At 39.1% G+C, this 27,322-nt stretch overlaps 1 protein-coding gene across 1 annotated transcript; it reads right to left on the minus strand.

Annotated features, from left to right (window-relative positions):
• Window positions 1-312: 312 nt before the first annotated feature.
• Window positions 313-27,275, minus strand: LOC145212709 (uncharacterized). Its single transcript, XM_080080945.1, has 38 exons — window positions 26,934-27,275; window positions 26,655-26,827; window positions 26,088-26,253; window positions 25,505-25,616; window positions 25,330-25,439; window positions 24,925-25,014; window positions 24,707-24,854; window positions 24,552-24,599; window positions 24,243-24,376; window positions 23,736-24,032; window positions 23,064-23,172; window positions 22,759-22,928; window positions 22,294-22,520; window positions 21,478-21,574; window positions 21,129-21,404; window positions 20,742-21,054; window positions 19,442-19,602; window positions 18,510-18,659; window positions 13,941-13,974; window positions 13,796-13,872; window positions 10,392-10,492; window positions 9,587-9,792; window positions 9,016-9,143; window positions 8,334-8,532; window positions 7,557-7,780; window positions 6,666-6,849; window positions 6,337-6,463; window positions 5,963-6,105; window positions 5,514-5,751; window positions 4,743-4,931; window positions 4,144-4,267; window positions 3,876-4,046; window positions 3,357-3,445; window positions 3,137-3,245; window positions 2,615-2,691; window positions 1,779-2,535; window positions 1,185-1,682; window positions 313-952 (listed from the first exon to the last, which is right to left on the minus strand). The coding sequence occupies exons 1-37, from the start codon at window positions 26,980-26,982 to the stop codon at window positions 1,192-1,194; spliced, it is 6,498 nt and encodes a 2,165-aa protein (XP_079937071.1). The 5' UTR covers window positions 26,983-27,275; the 3' UTR covers window positions 313-952; window positions 1,185-1,191.
• Between the last annotated feature and the right edge of the window lie 47 nt (window positions 27,276-27,322).

The raw sequence follows: 27,322 nt of genomic DNA on the forward strand, positions 1-27,322 counted from the left end.
TTATGTGCAATAAATTGTTTGTAATGGTTACAAATTAAAATAAAGCATCCGAAACTAACCGCCAACCTGAAGCCTTGTGAAAAAACATTCATTAAGCAAACCGTGCATCTAGAAATACCATTTTGCAAATTGTTTTCTTGCTGGTTCAACGGCTAGATTTCTGCAGATCGCCGCAGTTGATATACTTTTTGCATGAGGTTAACAAATATTTTATCTTTTTAAGGTTAAACGTATCACATTTGCAAACTGATGCAGTTCACTGTTCTTGTCCAGTTCAGCAGTTTTCCATCTTGCTTTTCTATCATCAGGTGCTTGTCTTCATGTCAGGTTTTATTATTGCAAATCGATTGGAATTATGAACACGAATTTTACATACATTTGACACAGGAGTATAGGGTGAAAATACAAGAGAAAGTCACTCGCAGAGCCGCAGGCATTTCCAACAGAGCAGTACATTTTTCTCAAATATACATCATAAATTATCGAAAATCGCAAAATAAAAAAACAATACGCCAGACAGCTGTCGCGAAGACGTCTATTGTACAACGGAATCAAGTTCAAACAAAACACTGTAAACAGCGCTTTGTTCTGATTAAAAAACAACTTTAAATCTCGGTGACACAAAACACTAGTATTGTGGAAGGCGCTGCGAAGAAAGCTGGGAAAAGGGAAACAAAATCGACAAACGCAACGCTTCAAAGCAACAAGATAGAATAAAGAATTACTAAACCACACTTTATACAGTCAAGATAAATAGAAAGATGTCTCCCGCATGTTTCATGTGGCTGACAGGCACACGATGTGGTTGTAACTGGCTGCTCCCAGTCCAACTGATCAATTACTTTGGGATATTCGGAAAAGGAGTGTAAAAATAGTTGGAATTTCATGTTTTTATGCTAAGTGCAATCCTGGTAGTCTGATGTTGTTGATGTCCAACAATATGTTGAGTAATCTAAAATGAATCAAAAATAGTTTAATAACTGGCGTAAAGCAATCGTAATGAATGGTAACGAATTATCTTTAACCAGAACCGTTATGTTATTTTAGGTATGTTAGACCATTTTTAGGGTCACTGCACATACACACTTTCTGACACCACGGGTTTAACGCTAAACAACAAGCTAAGTTCAAAATACTTCAAGAAAAATAAAGGGCCGTGCACCCATAGCTGTCACTGAACGTACCTAGGTTTCAATCGAACACGGGAGATGACTCGACGATCGTAAACATCTTTGCTCCACCTGTCCAGTTTATTTGCTTCGGTAGGTTAGCTTGTCCATTGGCAACCGGTTTCTTCTCGACTTTGGCTGGAGCGGTGGGTGTAGGTGCAGGTTTACTGTTTCTGGCCCAGCTCGGCTTGGCTGCAGGCTGGTTTCCTGACTTGTTTTCAAACATCGCCAATTTATCCATAAGAGAGCTGCTTGCTGAGCCTAAGCGGACCTTTGGAATATCGGTTCGTGGTCCAGAAGAATTTTGGTTGTTTACGGCGTGAACGACTGCAGCTGCCCGTACAACTTGTTGAGTGGTTGGACGAGAAGTGTTGACCGGAGAAGCTGGTGGCGTTTTGGTTGGCTCGGGAGTAGGCACTGGGCTGGGAGGTTGAGGCGAATTATTCCGGTCACGTTGTAGCGCGGCTGCAGCGGCGGCCGAGGCCACGGCTCGTAAAGGTATCAGATTCTCCTCTGCAAGTGGTTTGTAAATAGTATTGTTCTCATAAACAAAAAGATCTATGGGTGTAAACGTTTAGCGATAGCTACATAAAACTAAACAATACCAACCTTTTTGCTCTTTAATCTCTTCTTCAATTGCCTCTTCAATTCGTTCTTCGACAGCTTCTTCGATTCTATCTTCCACGGCGTCTTCAACTCGCTCTTGGGTGGCTTTTTCCACCGCATCCTCAATTCGGTCCTGGACGACATCTTCCACCGCATCCTCAATTCGATCCTCGACGGCATCTTCCACTGCATCCTCAATGCGATCCTGAACTGCATCTTCAATGGCCTCATCCAGGTTTTCACGAATCTCCTCCCTAATTTCATCTTGGACGGCATCAGTGATCGCTTCCCGCATTTCATCCCGGACATCTTCCTGCATCTCCTCCTCGGCAGCCTCCACCACGGCCTCCGCGATTGCATCACGAATATCGTCGGCTACTTCTTCACGTAGTTCATCCTTGACCTCTTCAACGATTTCGTCCTTAATGTCCTCCGCCAATTCCTCTTTTATCTCTTCGACGAGCTCCTCCTGGGCATTCTCAATCGCCTCCTCACGAATCTCTTCTTTAATTTCCTCCGCCAACTCCTCCCGTGCCTCCTCTTGAACCTCGTCAAGAAGCTCCTCTCGTGCCTCCTCGCGGAGTTTTTCTTTTGCTTCTTCTATGGCGTCTTCAATAAGCTCTTCTTTTTTGTTTTCTTCTTCGGGGTCGATGTCAAACATCTCGCGCGGACGCTCTTCGTCTGCATTTGCAGCAACAGCTTCCTCCTCATCTTCAGCGGGTGGAGGAGGGAAGCTTAGATGAGGAGCATTCTCTTCCTCCTGAAAAACAAACACAGGCTTTAAGTTTTTGTTCGATGTCTCTGTAGCGAGCTCGAATAATAACAAAACAAAAGTATACCTCTTTATTGTCAGGAGCTTCGTGCACAGTTGCTTCCGCTTCAATTTGCGACGACGATGTTGATTTAGTTTCAACCGCTTAAATAGAATAAAAGTCTCGGATAACAGTGTGGCAGAGAGATGAATTTTTTGTTTAAGAAAGGGCCACTTGTTTTATAAACACACAATTTCATAATAAGAATGATAGGAACATTGGTTCCTTACAGCAGTGGTCGGCAACCGTCGGTCCGCGGCCCACTATCGGTCCGCGACGAGTTCGTTACCGGGTCGTATAATTTTTCAGGTTAAATGCTTCAAGACATTTTGCCCATATATCCCGGGGATGATAAACTAATTTAGGCGTTTTCATTGCTAAATAACGTATTTGTAGTTTTTTTAAGGCCGGTCCGCGATAAAATTTTAGTTTCAAAAACGGTCCCCACATGATATCGTTTAAACCGTATAACGTTAAAATTTGATTTCATCCCATTACACTAACTTGCAATACAATGCTTTTGTTTCAGATTCAGTAGACTCCGCTTACCGTCTTTAACATCAGCAATAACATCAGCCACAGCCAACGCTGTAACGATCTGAATTCCCTTGTTCTTGTAGTAAAGGTCGGTCTCCTCGTCAACAACAAGGAATGTGACCTGCGCAAACACACGTGATCAGGAGACGTAATGTAGCATGGATATGACGTTAAACGTATCGTGCTACACGTGTAGAATATTTTAGGGAACACATCATTGCGTGTTGCTTACCTTGGAACCGCTGGATCGAACCATCTTAACCATTTCATCGTGGTTCGTCGTGGATATGTTAACTCCATTTATTTCCACCAGTCGATCGCCTGCGCGTTCAAACATATAGAACTGTTTAGCGAAACAGTCAAATAGTCAGGACAAAATTATAACAGAATGAAATGTTTATGTTGCTAAAGACGAATCATGATATAGTTGAAACCCGTGTTATGTCTACTTTTACGGTGTTAACTTGAAGAATAACATAACTACCAGACATCTAGGAGATGGGTAACTATAGTTATTTAGTTGCGATTTTTATAGCAATGTTGTTACCTTCAGTGCAAAACAAACGCTATCTTGGAAGTCATTTTTTATATCGATCCCGATTTGAGTTGTCATTAAAGTTTTTAAGCTTTATATGCTATAATTCATAAGAAACATATTTTACGTTGGCAAAATCAATTCTGTTCCAGTATTGCTGTCAACCCAATTAGAAGCCCAAAGAACTCAGTTCGTGTATCTTGTCTAGAAGTTTACCTTCTTTTACTCCAGCTTGTTCAGCCACTCCTCCCGCTTGCAAGCGACGCAAGTATTGGCCAGGTCTGCTCCCATTCTCACCGTTTAAGTGAAATCCGTAACCAGATGAGCCCTTTTCAAGCACACAAATTCTCGGCAGAGGCCGCACTTCATCCGCCTTTTCTTCAGACTCTGCAAACAAAATTACAACTTATGTTTGTTCGGTTACACATTTCCTATTTAATCAGTTTCCAAGCACACTTGCTTTGCTTTTCATCTATAGCCTTACCTTTACGTGCATTTAGCAGTGCTGCGGATACAACGATCCCCTTTGCTTTGAAGTACTTCTTTTCCTCTTCGTCCAGAACGAGGAAGTTGACAGAATTTCCGGAACTCCTGATTCGTTGTACAACCTAATCGTAACGATAAAACTTTGTTGTGTTTTGAAATGTATTAAATCTATTTTGATGCAATGAATGGGAAATTATACTAACACATTACCTCACGGGACACCCACATGTAGCTAATTTTTGATAGGTGGCGCAAAGAGCACTTTTAACATTTAAAACGTTATATCTCCAAATGGTCACGGTTAGGGTTATTAGGGTCGGGGTAAGATATAAGCATTTAAAATTCAATAAAACTAGCAAAAGAAGTTAGTTACTAATGTAAAAATTTTAAAAACTTATTTCTCAACCCAACCCAACGTTAGCCGCTAAATAAATAATTCAGTTCTTTACCCCACCTTGTAAAAGTGGGTCGCTCGTGAGGTATGGTGTTAATAGCTCTATCCAATGAATGAAGTGGAACATAGGTAAAGTTATTTTTTGTATGTTTCTCAAAAGTAACATGAACATTTATGCATATAAGACAAAAAAAGCTACATACCTCTTCGTGTGTTTCCTTTTGTACATTAACACCGTTTATTTCGACGATCTCGTCGTTTTCTTTCGCACCGGCAGCAGCAGCAGGTCCTCCCACTTCGACGCGACTAAGGAAATGACCGTTGTCATCACGAAGGAAAAATCCAAAACCTCCAGAGTCTTTTTTCAATGTGCAAATTCGTGGCTTGCGATCCTTGAAAGAAAATAGACACTGATCAAATAACGCATAGTAACTTTATCGTTTGATATTTTACAAACAACAAAACGTAAAGTATGTATCGGCAACAACAAAATTTTTAGACAATAGAAAACTAACTAAGACTTGGAATTTACTTTGAAATGTGATTCGTTATTACGGTCCTGGCCTATTATAATGGGTTAACTGAAAATGTCACACAATTGCATTTAAACATGTTTTTGATAATACTATCACCTTAAAATATAAATGCTTTATAACGTGACTATGCAGAAGATAAGTGTCCCGACGAACTTGTCACTGCGCGCATGGTATGACACAACCAAAATAACACGGGGTGCAGAAATTGGAAAATGCAGGATTGATTATTAAGTTCAACGTAGCAGTGTGGTATGGCAGGGTAGCTTTTTGAAAAACTAGCGATTTATGCTTTCTATTAACCTAACGCCATACTTTATTCTAGTTAATGTGAAAAAAGATTTACATTTTTGACAGGGGGTCGTCAGTTACATTGGGTTGCTGAAAAAGACCGCGGGAAGAAAAAGGAGGAAAACCACTAAAATTAAACAAACCACTTACATCGTGCACTTCTTCTACTGCTTCCTTCACAACCTCTTTGGCAGTTTCTTCAGCAACCTTCTCCACTGCGGCCAGCTTCAAAGCCCCTAATGCAATGTCCTTAAATGAAGGCATGCGAAGGCACGACTCGGACGGCCAGCTGTTCAAAAACTCGTCGTTAACTTCAACTCCGAGTTTGTAGAACACATCCATGGTGTCACGTGACGCAACAGTAAGATGAACCGAAGAACCTGCTTCCCTAAAAAGTTGCTTATGGTTAAAACATTCATATACACATTTGTGCTTTATGTTTAGCTGCACAAAAAGATTTTTAAATGATTACGACTTACACTGTAATGGCATGCTTGTAATTTATTAAACAGGTTACAATGTCAATGCTTCAAATATTTAGCTTAACGTAGCATTTTCTCATTAAAAAAGTCTTTTAGCTTTGGATTAAACGAACTCACTTGATTTTGGCAACACATTCGTCATGGGTGGCACGCATGACGTTGTGCTCTTCTACGATAGCAACAATCTGTCCGTTTACAAGCCCGGCTTGATCCGCTGCCCCACCCGCTTCGACATCTGCTATGACGTGCATTGGCTTGTTCTAAAAATAGATCGTTGTGAATGTAAGTAAAGATACTAGTGTGACTATATAAATTTAAAAGAACGAGCCATTACATAGTAAGCTGCAGACTGTGCACACTGCTAGAAGGGTGTTGGTAGTATCGCATTGTGCACGACACTCAGTTTGTAGGGCAAAAAAGTCATTCCTTACCAAATTGGACCCTATAGGTTTGTATAACAGCGTGTACTGTTTGAAGCTTGGTTTTCCTACCTTATCCATTTTGAGGAAAAATCCGTAGGAGCCCGACGACTTTTCAAGTTTCACTTTTGTCGGTTTTTCAAACAAGCACTCTTTGGCACCCTGGATGACCGAAAGCAAACCGTTGGATCTTGCTTTTCTGCAAAAGATGTGTACTGGTTACTTGTATTGACCTACTTAACCACTTCGAAACACAAAATCATCACATACAGTTGTCAGCAACTTGTTTAAAAGTTGAAATGTGTTTCGAAATCACATAAGTTAAAATAGATATCAAATACAGTATAATGCATCAAGAAAGTATGATATCGAATTCAGAAAACAATCCTTTACAAACTCACTTCTCGGCTGCAGGTCCAAGAGCAACCAGTACCACGTGATAGGGGATGGTCTTGACCATTTTAACGACCTCAGAGTGGTCCATCCCGATTACCACATCGCCGTTCACCGCAATCACCAGATCGTCTTCACGTAAACCGCACACTGCAGAAGCGAAGTTCTCTACCAGATCGCCCGCGTATTCGCCTGGAACAAAAACAGTTTTTGAGGCTAAGTGGAGCTCGTGTTTTGGGCTTTTACTTAGAATTAGTATAAAGGTAAAAAACTTAACGGCCTTGCAGTCTGTTCAGTTGCAGTAGTTGGTGTACAGTTAAAGTTGACTTGGTGTTTACTTTGAATGGGTTTCTACGTCTACAGTTGTATGTGTGTTCAATTGGTGATACTGGTTTTCATCAGTTCGTTTTACTGATTTTACTGGTTGTTATCAGTTGGTTTTACTGGTGGCTAAAAGTTGGTTTATCTAGTTTTACTGATTGCCATCAGTTAGTTTCACTGGTTGTCATCAGTTGGTTTTACACTGATTTTACTGTTTGTTATCATTTGGTTTTACTGGTTGCTAAAGGTTGGTACGCTGGTTTTACTGGTTGCCATCAGTTGGTTTTACTGGTTGTCATCAGTTGGTTTTACTGGTTGTCATCAGTTGGTTTTACACTGATTTTACTGTTTGTTATCATTTGGTTTTACTGGTTGCTAAAGGTTGGCACGCTGGTTTTACTGGTTGCCATCAGTTGGCTTTACTGGTTGCCATGAGTTTGTTTGACTGGTTGTTGTCAGTTAGGTTTTCTGGTTGCCAAAAACTGTTTTTACTAGTTGTTATTAGTTGGTTTAATGGTTGTCACCAGTTGGCTTTACTCGTTTTTTTTGGTTGTTAGAAGAAAGCTACCAAAAGTTACCTGGTTGATTTTTCTTTACGCGCAGAAAGAAGCCGTATCCGTTTTCTTTGCCTCTCACAATGTGAATGATTCTTGCCACCTCGTCCTTGTTTGTGGTTGTTGACATGGTAACGGATTTCACCGATTTGGGTGACTTGTTGGTGGAACCACTCGATGTTGATCTCGTGTGGGACGACACACTCTCGCTTGTACTGAACGCGTGCTTCTTCTTAATCTTCTTCTTCCTGTATTTAGGATAAGTTGAGTTGTATTAAAACGACTGAATAAAATCTATGTTTTTTTTTGAAACTGTAAAATTTACGGTGGCAAACAAGAGGCTGTCTCTTAAAAACACAGACCGAAACTGTTAAAATCAAAGTTATTTAAAGAAGAAGTATCGGTGGTGCATGGTAGAAGTAAACTTGTTGTATGTTGATTGGCCCGCTTTGGCTTCTTGCCGTTATTGCCAATAGTCAGGTGTATATTTTTTCTATTAAACAATTCAATAAACGAACCAAGTTAAACAGTTTTTTGAACATGGTTAAAAACGTTCACTTTTAGATTGCAGATTGATTTCGGTGATATTGTTTGCTGTATACAGTCTTCACAATGTTGAAACAGTTTTTAGGTCGAAATGAGCTCAAATACCAAGAAGACAGTACCGCTACAACACCAACAAACCGGTGACTCAAAACAATCTCCAATTTTAGTTTAGATTTCAATAAGATTGTTCTAGATTCTGTACGATTGCAAAACCCACTGGTACATCTTGCTCAATGCGAAGGGTGTACAACTTACCTGGCTGCAAAATGTTTAAAAGTAGCTTCGTCGGCGACAAGAAGCACTGTGGTGCTTCCACCTTTCTTGATCAAGCCCACAACTTTTTCGTGTGACATCTTCTCCACGTTGGTGCCGCCAACCTCGATAATTCGATCATTAACTCTGAGTCCGCTCTCTTCAGCTGGACCACCGTCAGCAACCTCCTTAATGAAGTGACCTGTATGGTAGAAGAACATGTGTCTCGGCCACCACGTTTAATGTACTGAATACTTTCTGTTTGTTACTAATCAGCGGTTGTTATGTTTTGATTGAGCAAGTTGGGTGACATTGACTCTTTTAGGCAGAAATTATACCGACACTTTTACGCACTAATCATCGTGTCAAAAAAAACTAGCAATCCTTAAACTGATTAAGCAAAACTGAACGTGATTCAATTACAACAACGTACAAGGCGCTGTGTTACCTAAATACGCAATCCTAAGGACGTAGTGTGCAAACACGAGTATAATTTATCTTAAAATATCTTAGCAGTTTTTATGTGTAATATTAACGTTACAATGCGCTATGTTACTTAAATACACAATCGTTAGGGTGTAGTTTAATTTATCTTTGAATATTCTAACACACAACACATGAAAGCAGAAGTTTGTATAAAACCATATTTTCATTTTTTTGTTAATTTTTGAGACCCTTCCTTTACCTTGGTGTTTTCCAGCTTGTGCTTGCAAGTGAAACCCAAAGGTTCCACGTTTCTTTGTAATTTTGCAAATTCTCGGTCGCAGGTCGATTTCCTGGCGACTGGCGTGGCCGTTGACTTTCGGTTGCGCACTGAAGGTAAAAGAAACAAACATAGGTAAAACAGGACCTTATGATGTACATGTAAACATCACAAAATTATATGTCTACATTTTGTTTACAGACACAGACACCGCACCGATTCGGCCCTGTTCAACAACTTCTGTTTAGGGCAGTAGTTCTCAACCTGTGGTACGCGAATAGCTTTGTTTTTGCCAGACTTGAAGTCAAATCCAAAAATGCAACTTAACTGACCTAACTGATCAGCCCTGATTTTGGACATTTATTATGAAGTGCTACTTTCAGCAATATGATTAGTCTAGTCAAGAACAATAGGAATGTTACTTGGTCTACCCATTCAAACAAGGTTTGGGTGGTTCGCAGCAATAAAAAAACGTCACTAGGTGGTATGCGATCAGTGCAAGGTTAAGAACCACTTGTTTAGGGCAATAAATAGCATTAAAAACATTCGGAACCTTTTTGGTTTCTGATTTCCTTTGTCATTTTCTGTGTCAATCAGCTTAAATTTGACTTCATTCTTTGGGATGCATTCCCTGATAATCTGCACAATGTCCTCGTGTGATTTATTTTCCACGTTTTCTCCATTGATCTCAATCAAACGGTCACCATCCTTCACTCCAGCGCGCTGTGCTGGCCCGCCGTGCGTTAAGTTTGTTATAACCTGTGGGATTAAAAGCCTATTTTAAAAGACTTCGGACTAGAATTTTTGTTACACGCCCAAACCCTTGGTATTCAAACCCAAAGACCCGAAAACCCAACCACGATAGTATGTTCAGAATTGTAAAATATCAGGTTGCAAAATCGGTACGTTATATAATGTTGTGCATGTTTATGGGGTTTTAAGTGTATTTTTCGTGACGAGTTTGCTGAACCCTTCATGACTCGACAGAACTGTTACGTCCGAGTTAAGCAAGCAATCAACAAAGGGCGGAAGGCCTCGTGAGTCTTTTTAGGACATAAAGTGAAATCTTAAGCATTGTCCCGAGATTATACAGAGTGCCGCTAAAGTTTACTTTGCACAAACCAGGTGAAAGGTGGCGTTCAAAGAGCGAGGTAGCTGCCTGACGCAACCACACATTTGTCAAGAAACCGGTTTCTCAATTATGACGATTTTTTTAAGGACCATTTATCACGGATTAAGATGTTGTACCAAATGCTACACAAATGGCCGCAAATGTTGCACATTGGACATTAAACGAATCTGTTGTACAAGTAATGGATATAATTTCCAAAAAACTGTTTTGTTTCTTGCGTACTTACTTGGCCTCCCCTATTTTCGTCAACCTTCAGAAAGAACTCGAATTCTTCGTCATCTTTCTTCACCACGTGACAATCGCGTATTCCAGTGCTGGCTGCCATTTCTGATCACGTGACAACAGTAAGCATCAATGAAAAATGATTCTGTTTTGTTTAACACAAAATACAACGCACAAAAAAGAAAACAAAAGTCCGTTATGCAGATGTTATTCTACGGGTTTCAGCTTCTAACCGTTAACCAGTATATTGCCACGGCATTTTGAGAATGGACTGAAGAATCTTTATGGGTTTGCGAAATAACACAAAAATGCAACATCCGCAAGACAGTTTAATCAGTCCATTAATATTTACTGTGTAAACCTCACGTGAACATGCGTGCCACCCGTGCCTACGTACGTAGCTGGCCAAAGTCCTGATGCACGTACGACTGCTCTACAATAGCAAGACAATCACGGCCCAAAACAAGCAATAGCAAACGATTAATAAGTTAATAATTAGTGCACGAGTCGAAAATGATGTACGACAGGCGACCGTATAAAAACATATTGAGCAAAACTAAGAAACGGTATTTTCGTTCTATTTTGTGCTAAATTTTCGTTCTAGAATTCGAGGTGCGACAAAATGACATTTCAGTGCTCTTGCATGCACATGAAATTATTTGTTTAGCAGGAGTGCATTTGGGGTCCTGTAGGTCCAATTATCGAACTTGGAACCAAAGCCTGTTAAGTGCCTTTTACCAACAACATTATACCAAAATAAACATTTGAAAAGAATTTAATAGCGCAGTAACTGAAAAAGGTTACCCACAATTTACATTTATACGTTGTGCTTTTTATTATATCGCTCATTTTTAAAAACAAGTTTTGGCACTGCTCATTATGGCTGCAACGCATATCTGGTTGCATATCGCCGTTACATTATTTAACCATTGTATAAGATCACGAACAACTTCATTGACAAGAAACAGGGCTTTTCTAATAATCCACTGTTTAGACATATTTAAGGCTGTCCTCAGCGTATGTTCATGCATTCACAATTCCCTGTATTAAAATGTACTTTCCAACTTCAGAACTTGTCTTTCGCCCTTTCTTACAGCTGTTCAACTTGTCCATCAAATACTTCGATGTTCAAACACACATTAAACTTTAGCTAACTGTTCATGCAGAACCTGGTAACGACGCAAGCTCAAATGCACGGGATAGTTTAATTCGGCAGCGAATGAGGGCAAGCTGTGCGTGAAGTTATGTCGCAATTGTTTGCGCAGTCAACATACAGGATTGGAAGCAAACAACCGAGTCATTGCCCCCCAGGGTTGCAGGCTAAATCATTGAGACTTTTCCAGTCGGGAACGGTTTCACCACTTGGTACATCGATCGTTGCCGGACAGGTCGTGTGTGTGTTTTACTATTATTAACCCAAAGAATATTTACCGTATGTGGCTACTATATAAAACCGATGTTAAAGTAAACAATAAGGTCCTGACACATTTTTGAACCCGCCATGAAACAGATCATCACCTATGCAGTTTCACCCCAAAGGTTGCGTCAGCCACAAAAAACTTGCACATTCAGGGCCGCATGTTTAACTACGAGGTTTCCTGTCGACCCCAGCAGCTTACAAGAAGCAGCGATAACCTGTTCAAACATTGTTTCACGGGCGGTGGCAGTGGGCAAGCAGTCTTGTCAATCTATAACTTGCTTGTACAGGACAAAGAAAACAGTACAAACGTCCAATATCTTCCGATACTCATAAATACAGTAATTATCACATGATTTGCGTTGTTGGGGATAAATAACGGGACATGATAGGCGAAAAATGACAGTTCATTTTGCAACAATATCCACCAACAAGTTCATGTCAAAATATAAGTCCCCATGCCGAAACCATCACACTATAGGGGCGATCTATGAAGACAAAGCTTTTATAACAGGCGGTTTAAATCCCAAGCTTTTTACAACAGTTTGTTACGGGCGACGCTATGTAATTCGTCAAGCACTCAGGTTACTTAACCGAGACTCAAGTACACTTTACTGTGAACGAACAATCGCCTGGATTTTCTAGATCTACGTATTTGTTCCCTCGTATTTTCAAAGAGACAGACCCAAACCATTTGAAGTCAATTAAACCTTTGAACAATTTCATAGCTTTGCAATTGCGTCCTTAAGCAAATAGTGAGTTTACAAATAGAACAAAGTTTGTTTGTTATTGGCAAACTGGATTTCAGACAGAGCTTAGCAAAGGTCTACAGATTTAAGTAAGCGTTTAATGGGACAATTTTGCACAAAACACCAAGCAACTAAAAAACAAATATTGATTTCAAACGACAAGCAAACCTTTTTTACACTCTCAAGTGAGATCTAACATACCCAACCCTTCCAAAACATGTTAAGTTCAAAGCGAAAGTACTTACAGCTTTGGCCACAAAATAGCTAAGCGGTGACGAACGGGTTTACAAACAACTAAACACACATACCATATCACGCCATATAACATAAAGAACTGACCCCAAATATGCGACATCACACATTGCACAGAAGTATAAGCACTATACCCTGAATTACGCTATATTACTGCAGCAACCTCCTAACAAAACCGAAGACAGTGAGGAAACTTATCGGGAGTGCTTTCGTGACATGGAGAAAGTTAATAATTAGACCGGACGAATTAAGTTAGACGACTTGTTTTGTTCGTCACAGGCTGGGGCGCGGTGAAGGTGCTCGCGGCTGTTGGCAAGTATGGAGGGTGTTGTTAACATTAAAAGGGGTGCATTGGCATCCAAGAAAGCATTTGAATGCAAGCATGTGGTGGACTTGTTAATTAAATCAATCCAAGAGAAATAGTTTGATCAAAAGAAGAAAAAACACATCACAATGTTTTAAGAGACCGACCACTCAATCCTGGCGATAATACACATGAGGAAGGTTAACACTTGAAATACATGAACATACAAATCCAAATGACTGTCAGGCTAAGAACTTATGCGGAGAAAAGCATCCCATGGCGCCCAACATTCGCAAAGCCTGTATTGATTGTAACCAGACCTTGGCTTTCATTTCCAACACACTCGTTCACACCACAACATTTTTTCTGTGTTTGAACACAAAAGCTATATCTCCAATATTCAAAAAGTTCCTCGAAAATGTATTGAAAACGCCATGAGACGAAAACCTGGCAGTACTAAACCTGCCAATGTAAGCACTCCCTAAATTTCTATTTCGACGTTATTGTGAAGCGTTCTTTTTATATCGGGCTTATAATTGAGGTTTAAGGCGCAAAGCAAACAACGTTATGCGCGTGATGAGAAGGTATGATTCATCGGTACCTGTTTGCAAGCATGCATGGATGTTTGCAGGTCCGGTATAAACAGGGCGTTGGGGCGAATAGCAAACTTATGACCGAATACTTACTTCGTATGACTCTTTCTTCTTCGTCGTGGACCATCGCCGGATTATCATAGCCAAACAAACTCTCGTTGTTCTGCGATCTGCAAATCCAAGGAAAATAGTTGTATTGCTCTCGGTCGTTTACATTTCAAGTAAATTCACTGCTTACCTGAGGGGTGTTTCTTCGTCAAAATGGGCGAGAACTGAAAATGCAAAGTCAAATCAACAAACGTTTGTTTTTAACCAAATATATTCTAAAAACTGAAAATCTGTATTATTGTAACAAAAAAAGTACGATCTTGGCATTGTGTTTTTGCTTAATAAGGGTAAAACATACACATTTTCATAAAATAAACGTTTTCTGTGGTATTTCCAAACTTATATATTTCGACGAAACCAAGTTCAAGGCAAAAACATGTCAATATTTTAATTGTGTTAATTGAAGTTGTGTCATTTTTTATTTTTTATTTTTGCATTAAACAAGGATATTTTTAGCTCAAAGTATATCAAATATGTCACATTTGTTGTTTCATTAACATGTTTTTTGTTTTAAATGTGTTTACCTCAGCATCTAATAAAAATAATATAAGCAAATGTTATTGATTTATAATGTAATATTAATTTGGAACGCATTTAATAATTTTTAATTTTAGAATATGCCTTCAACAGGCGACCATCAGCATCGGGCGTTTCGTACGAAATGAGCTGATCTTTTTATGATCGATTTGTATTTATACGCCAGCAGGCGATGTTGACACTGCGGTACGACGTGGCAATTACAAGTAAAGCGATTGCAACAGAGCAAGGAGTAAGGGGGGCGATTATAAAAGTTTAATCAAACAGAAAACAAACACACTTTGATGACGACTCGATGGTTAACTAAAAAAATATTTGCCGACCTAAACACAACAGCTGCCTGACATTCTAAATAGTAACACAGCATAGGCCAGATTTTTAATTTCCACAAATCATTTACACTTGAAGAAAAATGTGTGCCAATTACGGTAAATCACTTACAACACTGGTAATTGTTTTCATATAAACACAAGGTTTAATCTTTCTAAACTTTCGGTTATATTTTTGTTACAACAAAGGCACTAACAAACACTTAAATATATACCTGTACAACAATCTAACTACTCTGATCAAGTTTTACAAAAAAGCAATTCCTAAGCCTAATCCTCCTTCAGTACCAAAAGACGCCTAGAAGGTCTCGGAGCTGTTTGGTTAATTAAAGGCAAAAACGAAAGCAAATATTTGTGTGTACTAGCATCTACAAGCCTATTTTTTCTACACAAGGGTTTCCACCCTTCATAGAGCATACACAGGCAAGATAAGTCGAGAGCACTTGATAAGTGGGTAACGTGACAACATATTGAAAAAGCATTATCTCCTCTTGAAACATTATTATGCTGAGGTTCGCGGCCGATTTTTGTCGCCGATTCAACTTGATATCTAACTTGTTAACACAGGATTTAAAAAAACGGTATGTCATTTAAAACACTTCAATCTCCGTTACCCTGTTTTGGGCCTAGGTACAGGAAATCACAAAACCTAATCTTAATACTTATGCGAGATAAGAGACTCACTTAAATGTTTAACGTTGTCGCACGAACTTGTACTGGTTAGGTGCAAACCTTCGTGAATTGTCTGACTCATGTCAAAGAACAAATGCATATGGATTATGTGGAATGTCACAACAACAAAGCCAGAGAAAAAGGTACTTAAAACATATGTTACGCTTCAACGAAAATCCGAGGATCCACTCGGCATTCCACTATGGCTATGCCATGGCAACGAGAGACGCGCGGTTGCTTTCGCAGACTATATCTTGAGAAAATAGGAAAATTACCAAATACTGGGTATTATTTGTCCGTTTTTCAACATTTATTTTAAAAGCGGACATAGCCCGACATGTCTATCGATCTGTGCGTATTATGCTAACAAACGCCACGATTTTCGTTTCGGACCTTCATTTTAGCAGACAAATATCATTTCATTCCAAAGTTTGACAACTTGCCCCAGTTTAATTGGCTTCTCTAAGCCGTTACAAGACTTTTTGCAAAAGTGCAGAGAATGTTGCGAATCTACCTTCATGTGTGCAGGTTTCTAAACAACACGTCACTAGGGGCGCTGCACGAGCAATCACATAAACGAGATTTTTGCCTCTATTTGAAAATCGGTCATATGGGGGTCATCATTTCGTTCCATGTCACATACATTTTTGGCTAAGAGGTAATATTTGCTCCAGCGGTTCTTTAAGTACCGCAAAGTTGATGTTGAAAATTGACACGGCAGGGAGCGGTCTGTGTGCCAAGAGCTCAAAGTTATGGTGTTGGAGAATTGCAAAGTATGCACAGCGAACTAACAAACTGCGCGACTGTTTGATTTTTCCACGCTGAAAAGGGTCCTTTCAAGTAGCTAAATTGCACAAAGCACAAGATTTATTTTCTCGACAGAGATTTATTGTCCACTCGGTATCAAAACAGGATCAAAAACACAACACACGACAGCATTAGCACTTATTAGCATAGTCAAAGCCGAAGATCTATTTTTAATTAATCTCTTTTGAAAAAGACTTTTTTTAATAATGTGCACAAATCAACATTAAAACCGAATCTGTGCAGCTCAAATACACGAAGTAAAAGGACAAATTTTGGCAGAAAATGCATACAGCAAAATGCTAAACTTCAATTCAAGGCGAGCCATGAAAAATGTGGAATTTTTGTTGACTTTTGTGGAGCTGAACCCACAATCTAAACGACAATCAAGGTACAGTTCGGCGTGTTCTTTGGCTATACAACGGTATTCCCCAACTCATAACACATTGCTATGTACAAAATAGCATTAGGGCGTTTTGTGGGGTTGAGCAACATTACGCCAATGCAGTTAAATTTATGCAATGCCGTGCGACGACCGGTGATCAATCACGCCATAAAGTTGGATATTCGGAAAGCTCTGGTCGAATGCCAATGTTTGCGAAGTGTTTAAGTCGTCACGTGGATTCCCGCCTCCACATGTAACCTGGCAAACTGCGGCTTTTTTGCAACCACGGGTTAGCGTGAGAAGCCCTACAAAATAAACGAAGTGAAATTTGAGCATAGTTAACAACATAACAATAGATTTTTTTGCTGTTTGGTATAAAGCATAAAAACACATGAACAAACAAAAATCACCAATGCTCATAGTAAGGATACTTTTGTAGATTTTCCTTAATGTATATTATTATGTATAGGTATCCATTCCAATACGTACATATCAAATTACAAGCCTTAGAACTATTTCAACCTTCGCATCAGTTAAGTGTAAGTAACGGCAAGCAGTAAAGTGGTGAACAAAACGCTAATATGATCACAATACCTAGCCTACTTTAACAGGCGATTGACAATGTTTAAACTCTCACCTGAGATAGTTAATGCTGGCTTGGTATGCTCGGGCCCTTGGATCTTCCCTCTGGTGTCGGAAGAGACGGGCCCCTGGGCGTCGAAGCTCGAAGGCCTCTTCGTAATCGTCTGCGCAGCGTTTATCACGCAAAACCGATTTTTAGTTAGCACGTCCCGTTAATGCGTTCAAGACACCACAAAAACCCACATTCTTAACCATGCGTGAGTTTTTAGGCCTACAACGTCGCGAATACGGTCCTTCTGTTTAGCATAGTTACGAAAATGGTCGCCTAAATGTAAGCTGAAATTTTTTTTTGCATAAACGTACAATAAAAGAGCTAGCTATTTTATGGTCCTGGTAAGCTATATAGGTCGATGAACCTTCCGCAAAATTTATGAGCACAAACAACAAACAACGGTTGATTTACCAGCAGGATGTGTCAGCTAAATTGGCTTAGCGCGTTATGTTTAGGCCGGCAGCAGAAAAAATCGATTGTGTGGTCAGCGGCCATTTGCTGGTGTACAAGGCCTGACACATAATCCCTCAGCCAACAACCTTTGCAACTTAAGTTAATTGTTAACAACCCTAAAGTGGTCGAGACAGCGCCTATACTTTTCAAGCCCTCTCCGCAATTCAAACATTACGTTGTAAATAACAAGACCCATAATAATTTATTTGCATGACTTTACGTTTAGGTGGATTAGTGTTGCAGTTTTGTTTTGTTTTAAAGGTAAAGTTTTCATTGGTTTGTATTAAAGGTTTGGACGCCTTTTTTGGTGTAAACCAAACCCTGTAAGTTTTTAGTAGGCCAAGGGACTAAAACATACACAATTGTAAAATGAAAACAAGTTCAAAAACTTGAATAAACCACAATATACACAGAAGGTTCATGCTAACGAAGGTCTAATTGTGTCACTGTTGTCCGCTGACGGGCGCTAACAATTGCGCACACAATCAGCACACAGCGCTCACTTTAACAAAAGGCAAAAGAAAGGGTGATGTTTGCATTGGTCGTAAAGCGAGCGAGGCAAAACGGAATGAGCTGGTTCGTAACGTTACAGGTGAGCGACTAGCGGTTTGACACTGCAGCATATTACGCGTTAATGTTTAGCCCGCTTTTTCAGCGCCTGCTGTTATCGCAAGTATGGCATAACAACAGAGCTGCATTGGAGGGTTGCAAAGAGCAATGATAACTAACCACATGCATATATACAATCATACAAGAGCCAACACCTCGTGCATTTCTTGCTTTACGGAAATTTTGCGTAAACCAGGGTTGAAAAACGGGCCATTGGCCAATGCCAAACAATATTTTAGGCATAGTAAAATCCATAAATTTATGACAAAAACTTACCCATTTTCTTTCGTCGCTTTCGAAAATGTCGGTAAGAGATGACGTAGGCAATGACGACAAAGACCAAAGCTACGGTGGCAGAAACGACAGCCGCAATCGGTATGCCTTCTATGATGGCCTCTGTCGGTACCGTTTTAGTGTGGTTCGAGGCTGCAAACAAACAGAGCCGGTTTAGCCTAAAATCAGACAATTGATCGACCAGAGGATAGCGTTTATTTGAACACATGATAATATTGTCGCATGTTCGGACCTGCTCCTAAATATCTGTCTCTATTGTTTGTCGATGCCCTTCCGGTGGGTTTACCAATGAGGAAAATTGGTGACACTAGTAGGAGAAAAAGAGAGCGAAAACAGGTAAACATACGTTCGGTCACATATTTTTCAATGCCTCCACAGTGACTGTATTATGGCACTTTCTAAAAGACCTTTTTGCATTATGGTAATTGTTAGCAACACGTTTCGCCCTATTAGTGAACTATACAGACAGTGTAGCTTTGCGAAAATTTTGTGAAATCCATCTTTCAAAAGCAGGATTTGATGAAATCTACACTACATAAATTCGCAATATATTTTTGTATTAGCAAACACATGGTTGGTTGTTCTTCAATGGTACATTATTTAATAAACATAGCGGCGCTTAGTGGACTCCTACAATTTTGTGATTTTTGCAGCATAAGCTGTGGTTGGTAAATCGATGAGATTATGCCCCAAAAAATGTTTAATAGCCCCTGAACTATTGCAAAACAACATGACATGCATTTTTCTCATTGGCATTACAGTACTAACAGGAGTGAGCGAAATTCGACAACTTACATTCTTTGTATTTGGACCTTTTTTCATAAAACTGAAAGGTTTTAGTTTTGATATTTAATAGTTAGCTACACTGCCGTTTTTTTTTTTTGGTATTGACGAAGTGTTAGGGACAAGCTTACTTTCCATATAGACGGTCTTGGCTGTAACCGGTTTTCCGCATCCAACGTCGATGTTCCAGCAGAGATTTACCCGAACTTGCCAGGAAGCGGATGCAGGAAGGTTGAGACTACAAACCTCTGCCCACGCTGCAATGCACCATGCCACCACACGCCAATCATCACTAAAAATCCGTAAAGTTTATGATACCAAATAGTAGGGATGTGCCAAAACTGCAAATGTTCTGTTTGGTCGAGCACCGAACATCTCACTTTAATGCTCGGTGCTCGGCCGAGCACGCTCGGTGCATTATGACGTCACAAAAAATCCCCTTTCTACGTTTCAGCTCTACAAGGCCTCTTACGTCACCGGCGGTGTTTTATTAAGCTGTACATGCCCATAAAGTACGCGTTTTCCACCATCTAGTGCATTTAAAAAATCATTCGTTTTTGTTTAAAGACACCCTTTAGAACACTAGTTACATATGTTAGCAGTGCATGAATATGCAAATTTAACGCTCGGGTCAGTTTGTGCAATGGCTCGGCCGAGCACCGAGCATTAAAAACAGCGATGCTCGGTACCGAGTACTCGGGTTCTGGCTCGGCTCGGCGCATCCCTACCAAATAGTTTACTAGAGAGAAAAAATCATGTTTTAATTGATAAATCAATTCTTCAAGGCCATATGGTTAGGAATTGTAAATAGTTACAGAAAAAAAAACTGTGTTACTTTTTTCGACTCTAATCATTTAAAATCGGTTCAGTGATGCTGCGGGCCATTGGTATATAGACAGAAAATCAAGTATGTCTGGTTATTTCGGTAATTCCTAAGCTTGATGAGTCCAGTTCCTTAACTTTTATTTGTCCAAAAAAAGTTTTTTTTAAAGTAACTAATGTCATAACAAACGATTTTTATTTTTGAGTGTATCCTCTTCTTTTTCATAATTTGTTAGCATTAGTACAATTTTCAAGGTCTTAAAATTGAAACTTTCCAAAACGTACACGGCCAACACGCTTTACCATAACGTGAGGCAATGCAAAGAACACATAGATCGGCAATGATTTCCAGTTATGTTTCAATACAACACGATCGAAATATATAACATACATTGGTCTTAATAAACCAGGTCAAGAGGCAATAACGAAAATTCGAATAATCGGATCAGACGCAATGCGGATTAGGACGCGAACATACTGTTATCAAATCATAAATCCCGTACAGGTGCCTGTACAAACATTTTGATTCACAAAATGTTAACAAACATTTTGATTCACAGTTCTTAACAAAAACAAGTCACACTGGCCAACTTTTAATTCAAAATCCACCTGTTTGAGCTTCGCGCTTCCACCTTTACACATCGCTGTAGCGAACTGGAGTTCCACGATAGAAGAGCATTCTCGTACGAGGAATCGAGGCGCCATCTAACCCAGCCATCTGTGCTGTTGTAAACGATGTCTTTTATTCCAGCTGTAGGTAATGGCGTATGAAAGGTACTTGAACTGGAAACCGAATTGGGTCGTCCGCTTGTGTTTGGTTTCGGAGCTTGGGTAGTGGACATGCTTGTCGTATAGGTAGGCTCGGTGGTTGGTATTAGAAATGGAATTTTCGAAGTAGTTACGCTGTCGGTTTGTTTGGTTGCTGCAAATAGTAACAATTTGAACTAAGTATCATTACAAATACAACAAATCAAACACGTTTCTATCTTTTCCCACCTTTAGTTTTCACTGACTTTTTCGCTGATTTGTTTCCGTTTCCAACAGAATTGACCCCAAACACGCGGACCGAGTAGACGGTACTGGCGTTCAATGACGTCACCAGGCATGACGTAACGTCACAAGGAACAACGAAGGGTCGTTCATCGCCGTTTAGTCTAACTTCCAAGAGAAATCGTTCGCCGTTTGGTATGTGGTCGTCAAGTTGCCAGGCAACAAAGAAACTTGAATCGGTCACACGGGAAATGACGATATTACTCGGAACAGGGGGTAAATCTGATACGAGGGAAAATCGAAAAGCGTTTGAAAACACATATTTAGAATACGTTTTTATCTGTTAGGTTCTTACCCATGCATCGCAGCTCTGTAAAGCCTTTGTCCGAACCGAGGATGCTGTTAGCCGTGCAGTAGTATAAACCACAGTCACTAAGTCCAACACGAGACAACTGACAAAGTAGATAAATCAGATTATTACGTTGGTAATTATGTAACGTAATGCAAACTAGTATATTTTTCGGACAGAATCGAAATGTTCTTGACAGTAGCAAGTGAAACTGTCTGTCAGATAAACTTCTTATTACAGGCAAGACATACGAAAGTACTGCAGATCCGAAGCATTTTATAGAAACGTACTTCGTCTAGGAGTTAAATATACTTACAGCTCTCTGTAAACCAGGCTGTAGGCAACATTTCTTTAAATAAGAGTAATGGTGGCATAAAACGAAACAAACAAACACCGATTTTTTTAAATGTCTAATGAAGAGTTTAAATTCACAGTGTAATGCTTTGTAAAGTTTTTAATTCCGGAAAATATGTTTTCTGCTCAACAGAGGCCCTGGGAACCAACCCAGGACTGCAAATCCCAGGTTTGAAACCATCGTTTAACACAGTGGTTCTCAAACTGTGCGTCGCGACGCCCTGGTGCGTCGTTTCAATTTTCCAAGGGCGTCGCAAAAAAGTTTCGTTTCGTGGCTTTTTGTTGTTGTATAAACCCAACTTTAATAATAAGTTTCCTCATTAACTTTTATTTGCTGGTGCGTCACAAGTCCAGAAAAACTTGTCCAGGGGCGTCGCAACAAAAAAAGTTTGAGAACCACTGGTTTAACAAGATTGTAAATTATTATTTGATTACGAATTTCTTAAAACGTGGTAGGGTTTCGCTCACCATTAACGTGCTCATCAGTTTCGAGTCACTGAGTCGGGTTGTGATAATAAATGTCCTTCCTCTGGTTCCGTTGGTAATCACACTTGCTATTCCAACATCTGATGAGCGAAGAGCATGCGACCATTCAATACTCGGTAACGGATGGCCACTCACTGTGCACGTGACGTTGATGTGGTCACCTACAAGGACGCGTCCAACTGACGACAGCATCGAAATAACAGGCGGATCTGTAATTGCATGGAAAAAATAAACTGCCATTACTAAAACACGGGCCCTGATCCAATGGGGCTAAAAATATTTTTGATTAATACAGTAGTATAGAAATCCACGACGATTCGGCTATTTACTTCATACATGTTGAAATAACTATCAAGAAACTGATACGGAATTATTTTATTTTCAAAACATTGTATCAGCTTAAACTATTGGGCCCGTTCATTTTGTTTGCACTTTCTATATACTTACACTGCACTTGGACTACCGACTCAGCAAAAACCATCCCGAACCGATTTTCAGCTTGACATCGGTAAACGCCGGTATGCAGATGGGACAAATTAGTGAGGTGAAGGGAGCTGGACGCTGCCACCTCTGCAAAGGGGGAACTGCTGCTGTCAATTTCCACGTGATCCTTGTACCTATATCACGACAAAAGCAAGATTTAATTTCCTGTACATTGTCCAATCATCGTCTTGTATAACATACGTTCATCGTAAACGCATATACTGGAGGTGGACAAATAGCATTTTATGCAAAAAAGTGTTTGTACTTACCAAGTGTACTGAGGTGTTGGCAGACCAGTGGTGTCGCAATTTAAGGTTAGTTTTTCCCCAAGATTTACGACATAACTTTTCGAAGGCTGTCTGGTCATGGTCGGGGCGACTGGCAAGTAAAAAGAAGTTCAAACATTAGCTGTGACAAGACCAACAAAACTGTTGTTTGACATTTAAAAACCATTTAAGTCCAAAAAGCGGCATTACAACGCTAATGCGAAGAGATGAAAACTGTTGAGCGAAATTAAAACGCATGAAACCTACACAACATGCGTTCGACCATTAACATTAAGTTTAAGTTGGTGGATATTAGGGGTTAAAATTACACCACTGGAGAATTATGGATGCAGCGCTTTAGGAAAAAACATTTTTCATTTTTTTTGTACAAACTAAACATAACAATTAAGTTTTACAAAAACTGTTGTTATATTTATGCTCAACCAACAGCAAATGTGCAGGTGCAACTGAATAAGGTTATAGCTAAACCCAGTAAAGAAAAATGGGTATGGCTAAGAATGCAAGTGAAGCCAACCACACCTCACCGAGTTGGACAACATATATGTAAATGGTGGGGTAAACATAATAATAAATACAAAATGATTCAATACCCAACATGAAGGGGCATTACTGGATTGGCTAAAAATAAAAATAAAACAAATCGAAAATACTCACATAAAATAGTTACATTAGCAGTAATCTCATCACTCTGGTCAATTCCATTGGATGCAGTACACAAGAACATTCCCGAATCATTGCGGATTATTGGAAAAATTGTTAAGTTTCCATCGGGTGCAACGTTAAACCTTCGATCCTCCAGATTTGTTGAAAAAGACATCAGCTTTTCAGTTCCAGGAGCTCTCCATTGAATCTGTGGAATTGGATTTCCCACACCACCACATGGCAATGTTATTGCTGTGCCTTCTACCACTGTGTATGCTGGAGCAGGAAATAAAGTCAAAAAGGCTGGGTCTGTGAAATGGAGATATATTTGATTATAGCAAGGTAAATTTCAGAAGAATATACAAATAGTACAGCATTTCTCAACCCTTTCAGTCTCTAAATATTCCTAAGTTTTGCAAACTTCTACAAAAAAAACTTTGCTAGCTTACACTTAAAATACAAGAGATTAGACCTAAAAACTGCATAAGCATTCAAAAAGCCTTGTTTAAATAAACTTACATTGAACTTCCAGTGTGATGTTAAGATATGAGATGTGACCAAAATTGTTAAATATTGAACAAGTAAACATCCCTGCTACATTTCGAGTGACATCCTTAATTTCAAGTTGACTCTTTTCTGGGAACTGGGATATTCTAAAAAAATACAAAATTGTAGATTTTCAGAATTACAAAATTGAATGGAGCAAAACTGTGTAAGATTTTCAGAATTGCAAATTCCAATGGAGCAAAATCGCATCTGCATTAAATTTTTAAATAGCAAACTTGGATGTAGTTGAGCCGCTAAATTCTTAATGGATAGAGAACATACCTTAGGTAGGGGTAAACTTGATCTTGTTCAAAACCAAAAACATTTGACCTGAAAAAAACAAATGGTTTTAACACTGAAATATTTTACATTTTAAATAATGAAGAATGGAAAACAGTGTAGAACCTTAAGTGGCAACTAAAACATGAAAAACCTACCATCCAAAAAGATCAATGGACTGACCCTTGTAAAACCATTTAAATGTAATGTTATTGGGAACAGCACTAGCTGATACTGTAATTTTCACATCTTCCCCTTCTATTACTTTGACAGGCTCCTTAGGATAGTCTATGAATGTTGCTGGTCCTGTATAGTAAAAATATTGGTAAGTTTATGAAAGCCAGATAAGTGTATTTATGTTTATTCAACTTCTTACTTTTTAAATGAAGATAAAAGTAAGAGTTAGAAACACCAACATCATTGCTTGCTTCACATCGAAATCTTCCCTCCAATGACTGTGAAAAACCTGCAGATATAAAACAGTCAGTTGTAAATGATACATTCTGTTTAGTTTTTGTCCAATTTACAAACAATTGTGGTTATTCACAAATTACAGACTGCAGCTGACCATTATCAGCTTATCACAGGAAATATTCTGTTTAATTGCATATTCTGGATAATTGCAAGAAAATAATTGGCCAATGAAATAGGGAGGTGAATTAGAGTTGCTATGACCCAGAATAATTAGTATATATATATCTAGAATCTTTTTAAAGGACTTTTACAGGAATATCAACTACTTTTTTCATAGCTGTCACTTCTTTATTTTGAAACAACCAACCTGAAATATGAAGATTATTTCCATTTCGATACCACAACCTTGGATCAGCCTCTGTAATTACTATTTTTTCAACTTCACCAGATGTATCAGGCTGCATGTTTTGAAAATACCTAAAAAACCAACAAACTGTGAAATGCAAATCAGGCTATAAGCTTTTGTGTGACATTACATTTACCATGTATATTGTATTTGCTCAGGAAGGCCATGTGCGCTGCATGGCAAATCAACATCTTTGTCATCTTCAATGTAAAGAGTTGAATTGGTGGGTGATTGAAAATAAGGTGGATCTTAAATATAACAAAATAACTTGTTAGTGCTGGAAGTTATCATCATTAAGATATTGAAATGACTAGAAGCTACAAGAAACTTAGGCAGTAGAATAGTGTTTTTCACCATGGGGGTCACAAGGGTTGCTAATGGTGATGACTGATGAGAGATGGGCCATGTTGTGTTTTGGAATATTTTAAATGAGAAAATGGAATGAAATCTTAAAAAAACAGTAGTTGTCAACCTGGGTTTTCAGTTCCAGGGACATTGTGAACAATGATGCTTTTTAAGTTACATGGGTTTCATCAACTTAGTTAACTTCAAAAAAGTTAATGCAAAAGGGTCGGCAATCACACCTTAAAACAAGACCCCTAAAAGTGTAAAAAAAAACAGAAATTATTTTTTTCCTCATAAAAAACAAAAACATTTTTTTCCAAAAGTGTTGATTCAAAATATAAGCAATACGTTTAAACCACATTAACAAAACTTACAAGTGACAATTAGTTGCGTCTCCGCCTCCCCTTGTTCAAAACTTGGAAGTGGTGTTACCTGGCATCGGTACTTTCCCGCATCCGATTTGTAAACAGGGGAAATTTGTAAAGACGCAACCCCGACTTGTTTTAATCTGCCGTCGCTGTGTTTTTCATCATGTGGGTTCTAAAAAGTTATATTTAGGGGATTTTATATTATTTATTAAGTAATTCCCGAGTTACAAGTCGATTGGAGTCGTTAATCATAGGCTACTGTAATCTTTGCAGGAAAAATTTCACGTTAATCCAACTCGGGCCCAGGCTCACGACCTAGTTAGTACGCTTGTTTATGACAGCCTAACTAGATCGCACATACGAAATGCATTTGTTTACGCGAAATACATCGATCACGCAGGGACTTCTTAAAAATATCATTCTTTCAGTTCAACAACCAGGTTTTTCTGACCAGGTGAAACATTTGAAACATTAATAAAGCCCAATTAAGCTATACGTCTACCTGGATGTGTTGAGCCTGACGTGATGTATTACAGCATGATTTGGCATTTTGGCGTGTTAACTGCAACTTACTTGTGAATTAAATATGGTCGCTGCTTTTGCAGTTTCTGGGTCTAGCTTTTGCCAAAGGACCACGAACAGAGTGTCTGTCGGATACTCATCGGAGTAAATACAACGAAGAACTGCTTTTTGCCCTTCAAGAACTTCCTCCTCCGAAGCTGTGTGGACTTGTAGGGACAAGGTTTCTGCAAATTTATGCAACCGTTTTAATTTATACGGCATATAGACATTATTAAATAAACCGTCTGCTAGTTCTGCTAATTTTTGCATCAGCATCTTTATCGACCTTACCTCTCAAACATAAGATTCCCAGAGCAATATTTAAGAAAAACACAACCATCTTGGCCAAACCACGGCATGAAGGATATACTTGTTAAACGTGCAAAACAAATTATCCACAAACATAGGCTACATGTCAAACATCTACAGAGTTTACAACGCTTGCTAAAACCTTTATTCTAAACATCCTTGATGGTAAAAGCAGCCTGCATAAAATTGGGTTGCTTTTTTTCCTGTTTTAAATAAGAAAATCCTGTTTTATACAAACTTGAGTTTAGGTAGAACTTTAGACTGTTACGGTAGCCTACCTATCTACTGAATAAATTCCTTTGACTAATAGGCAGTAAAACCGGTTTGAAATTTCTCAAAAACTGTTATAGCCTAGTTCAATATCTAGTAGG

Source organism: Phallusia mammillata, chromosome 2 (genome assembly GCF_965637545.1).
Source record: "Phallusia mammillata chromosome 2, kaPhaMamm4.hap1.1, whole genome shotgun sequence".
NCBI classification, from domain to species: Eukaryota; Metazoa; Chordata; class Ascidiacea; order Phlebobranchia; family Ascidiidae; genus Phallusia; species Phallusia mammillata.

Coding starts and splice junctions, on each gene's coding strand:
- LOC145212709 (XM_080080945.1), bottom strand. CDS start 26,982: ATGGTTGTGTTTTTCTTAAATATTGCTCTGGGAATCTTATGTTTGAGA. Junction 26,254..26,654: donor CGACCATATTTAATTCACAA/GTAAGTTGCAGT, acceptor ATAACTTTTTAG/AACCCACATGATGAAAAACA. Junction 3,246..3,356: donor TTCGATCCAGCGGTTCCAAG/GTAAGCAACACG, acceptor GTGTTTGCGCAG/GTCACATTCCTTGTTGTTGA.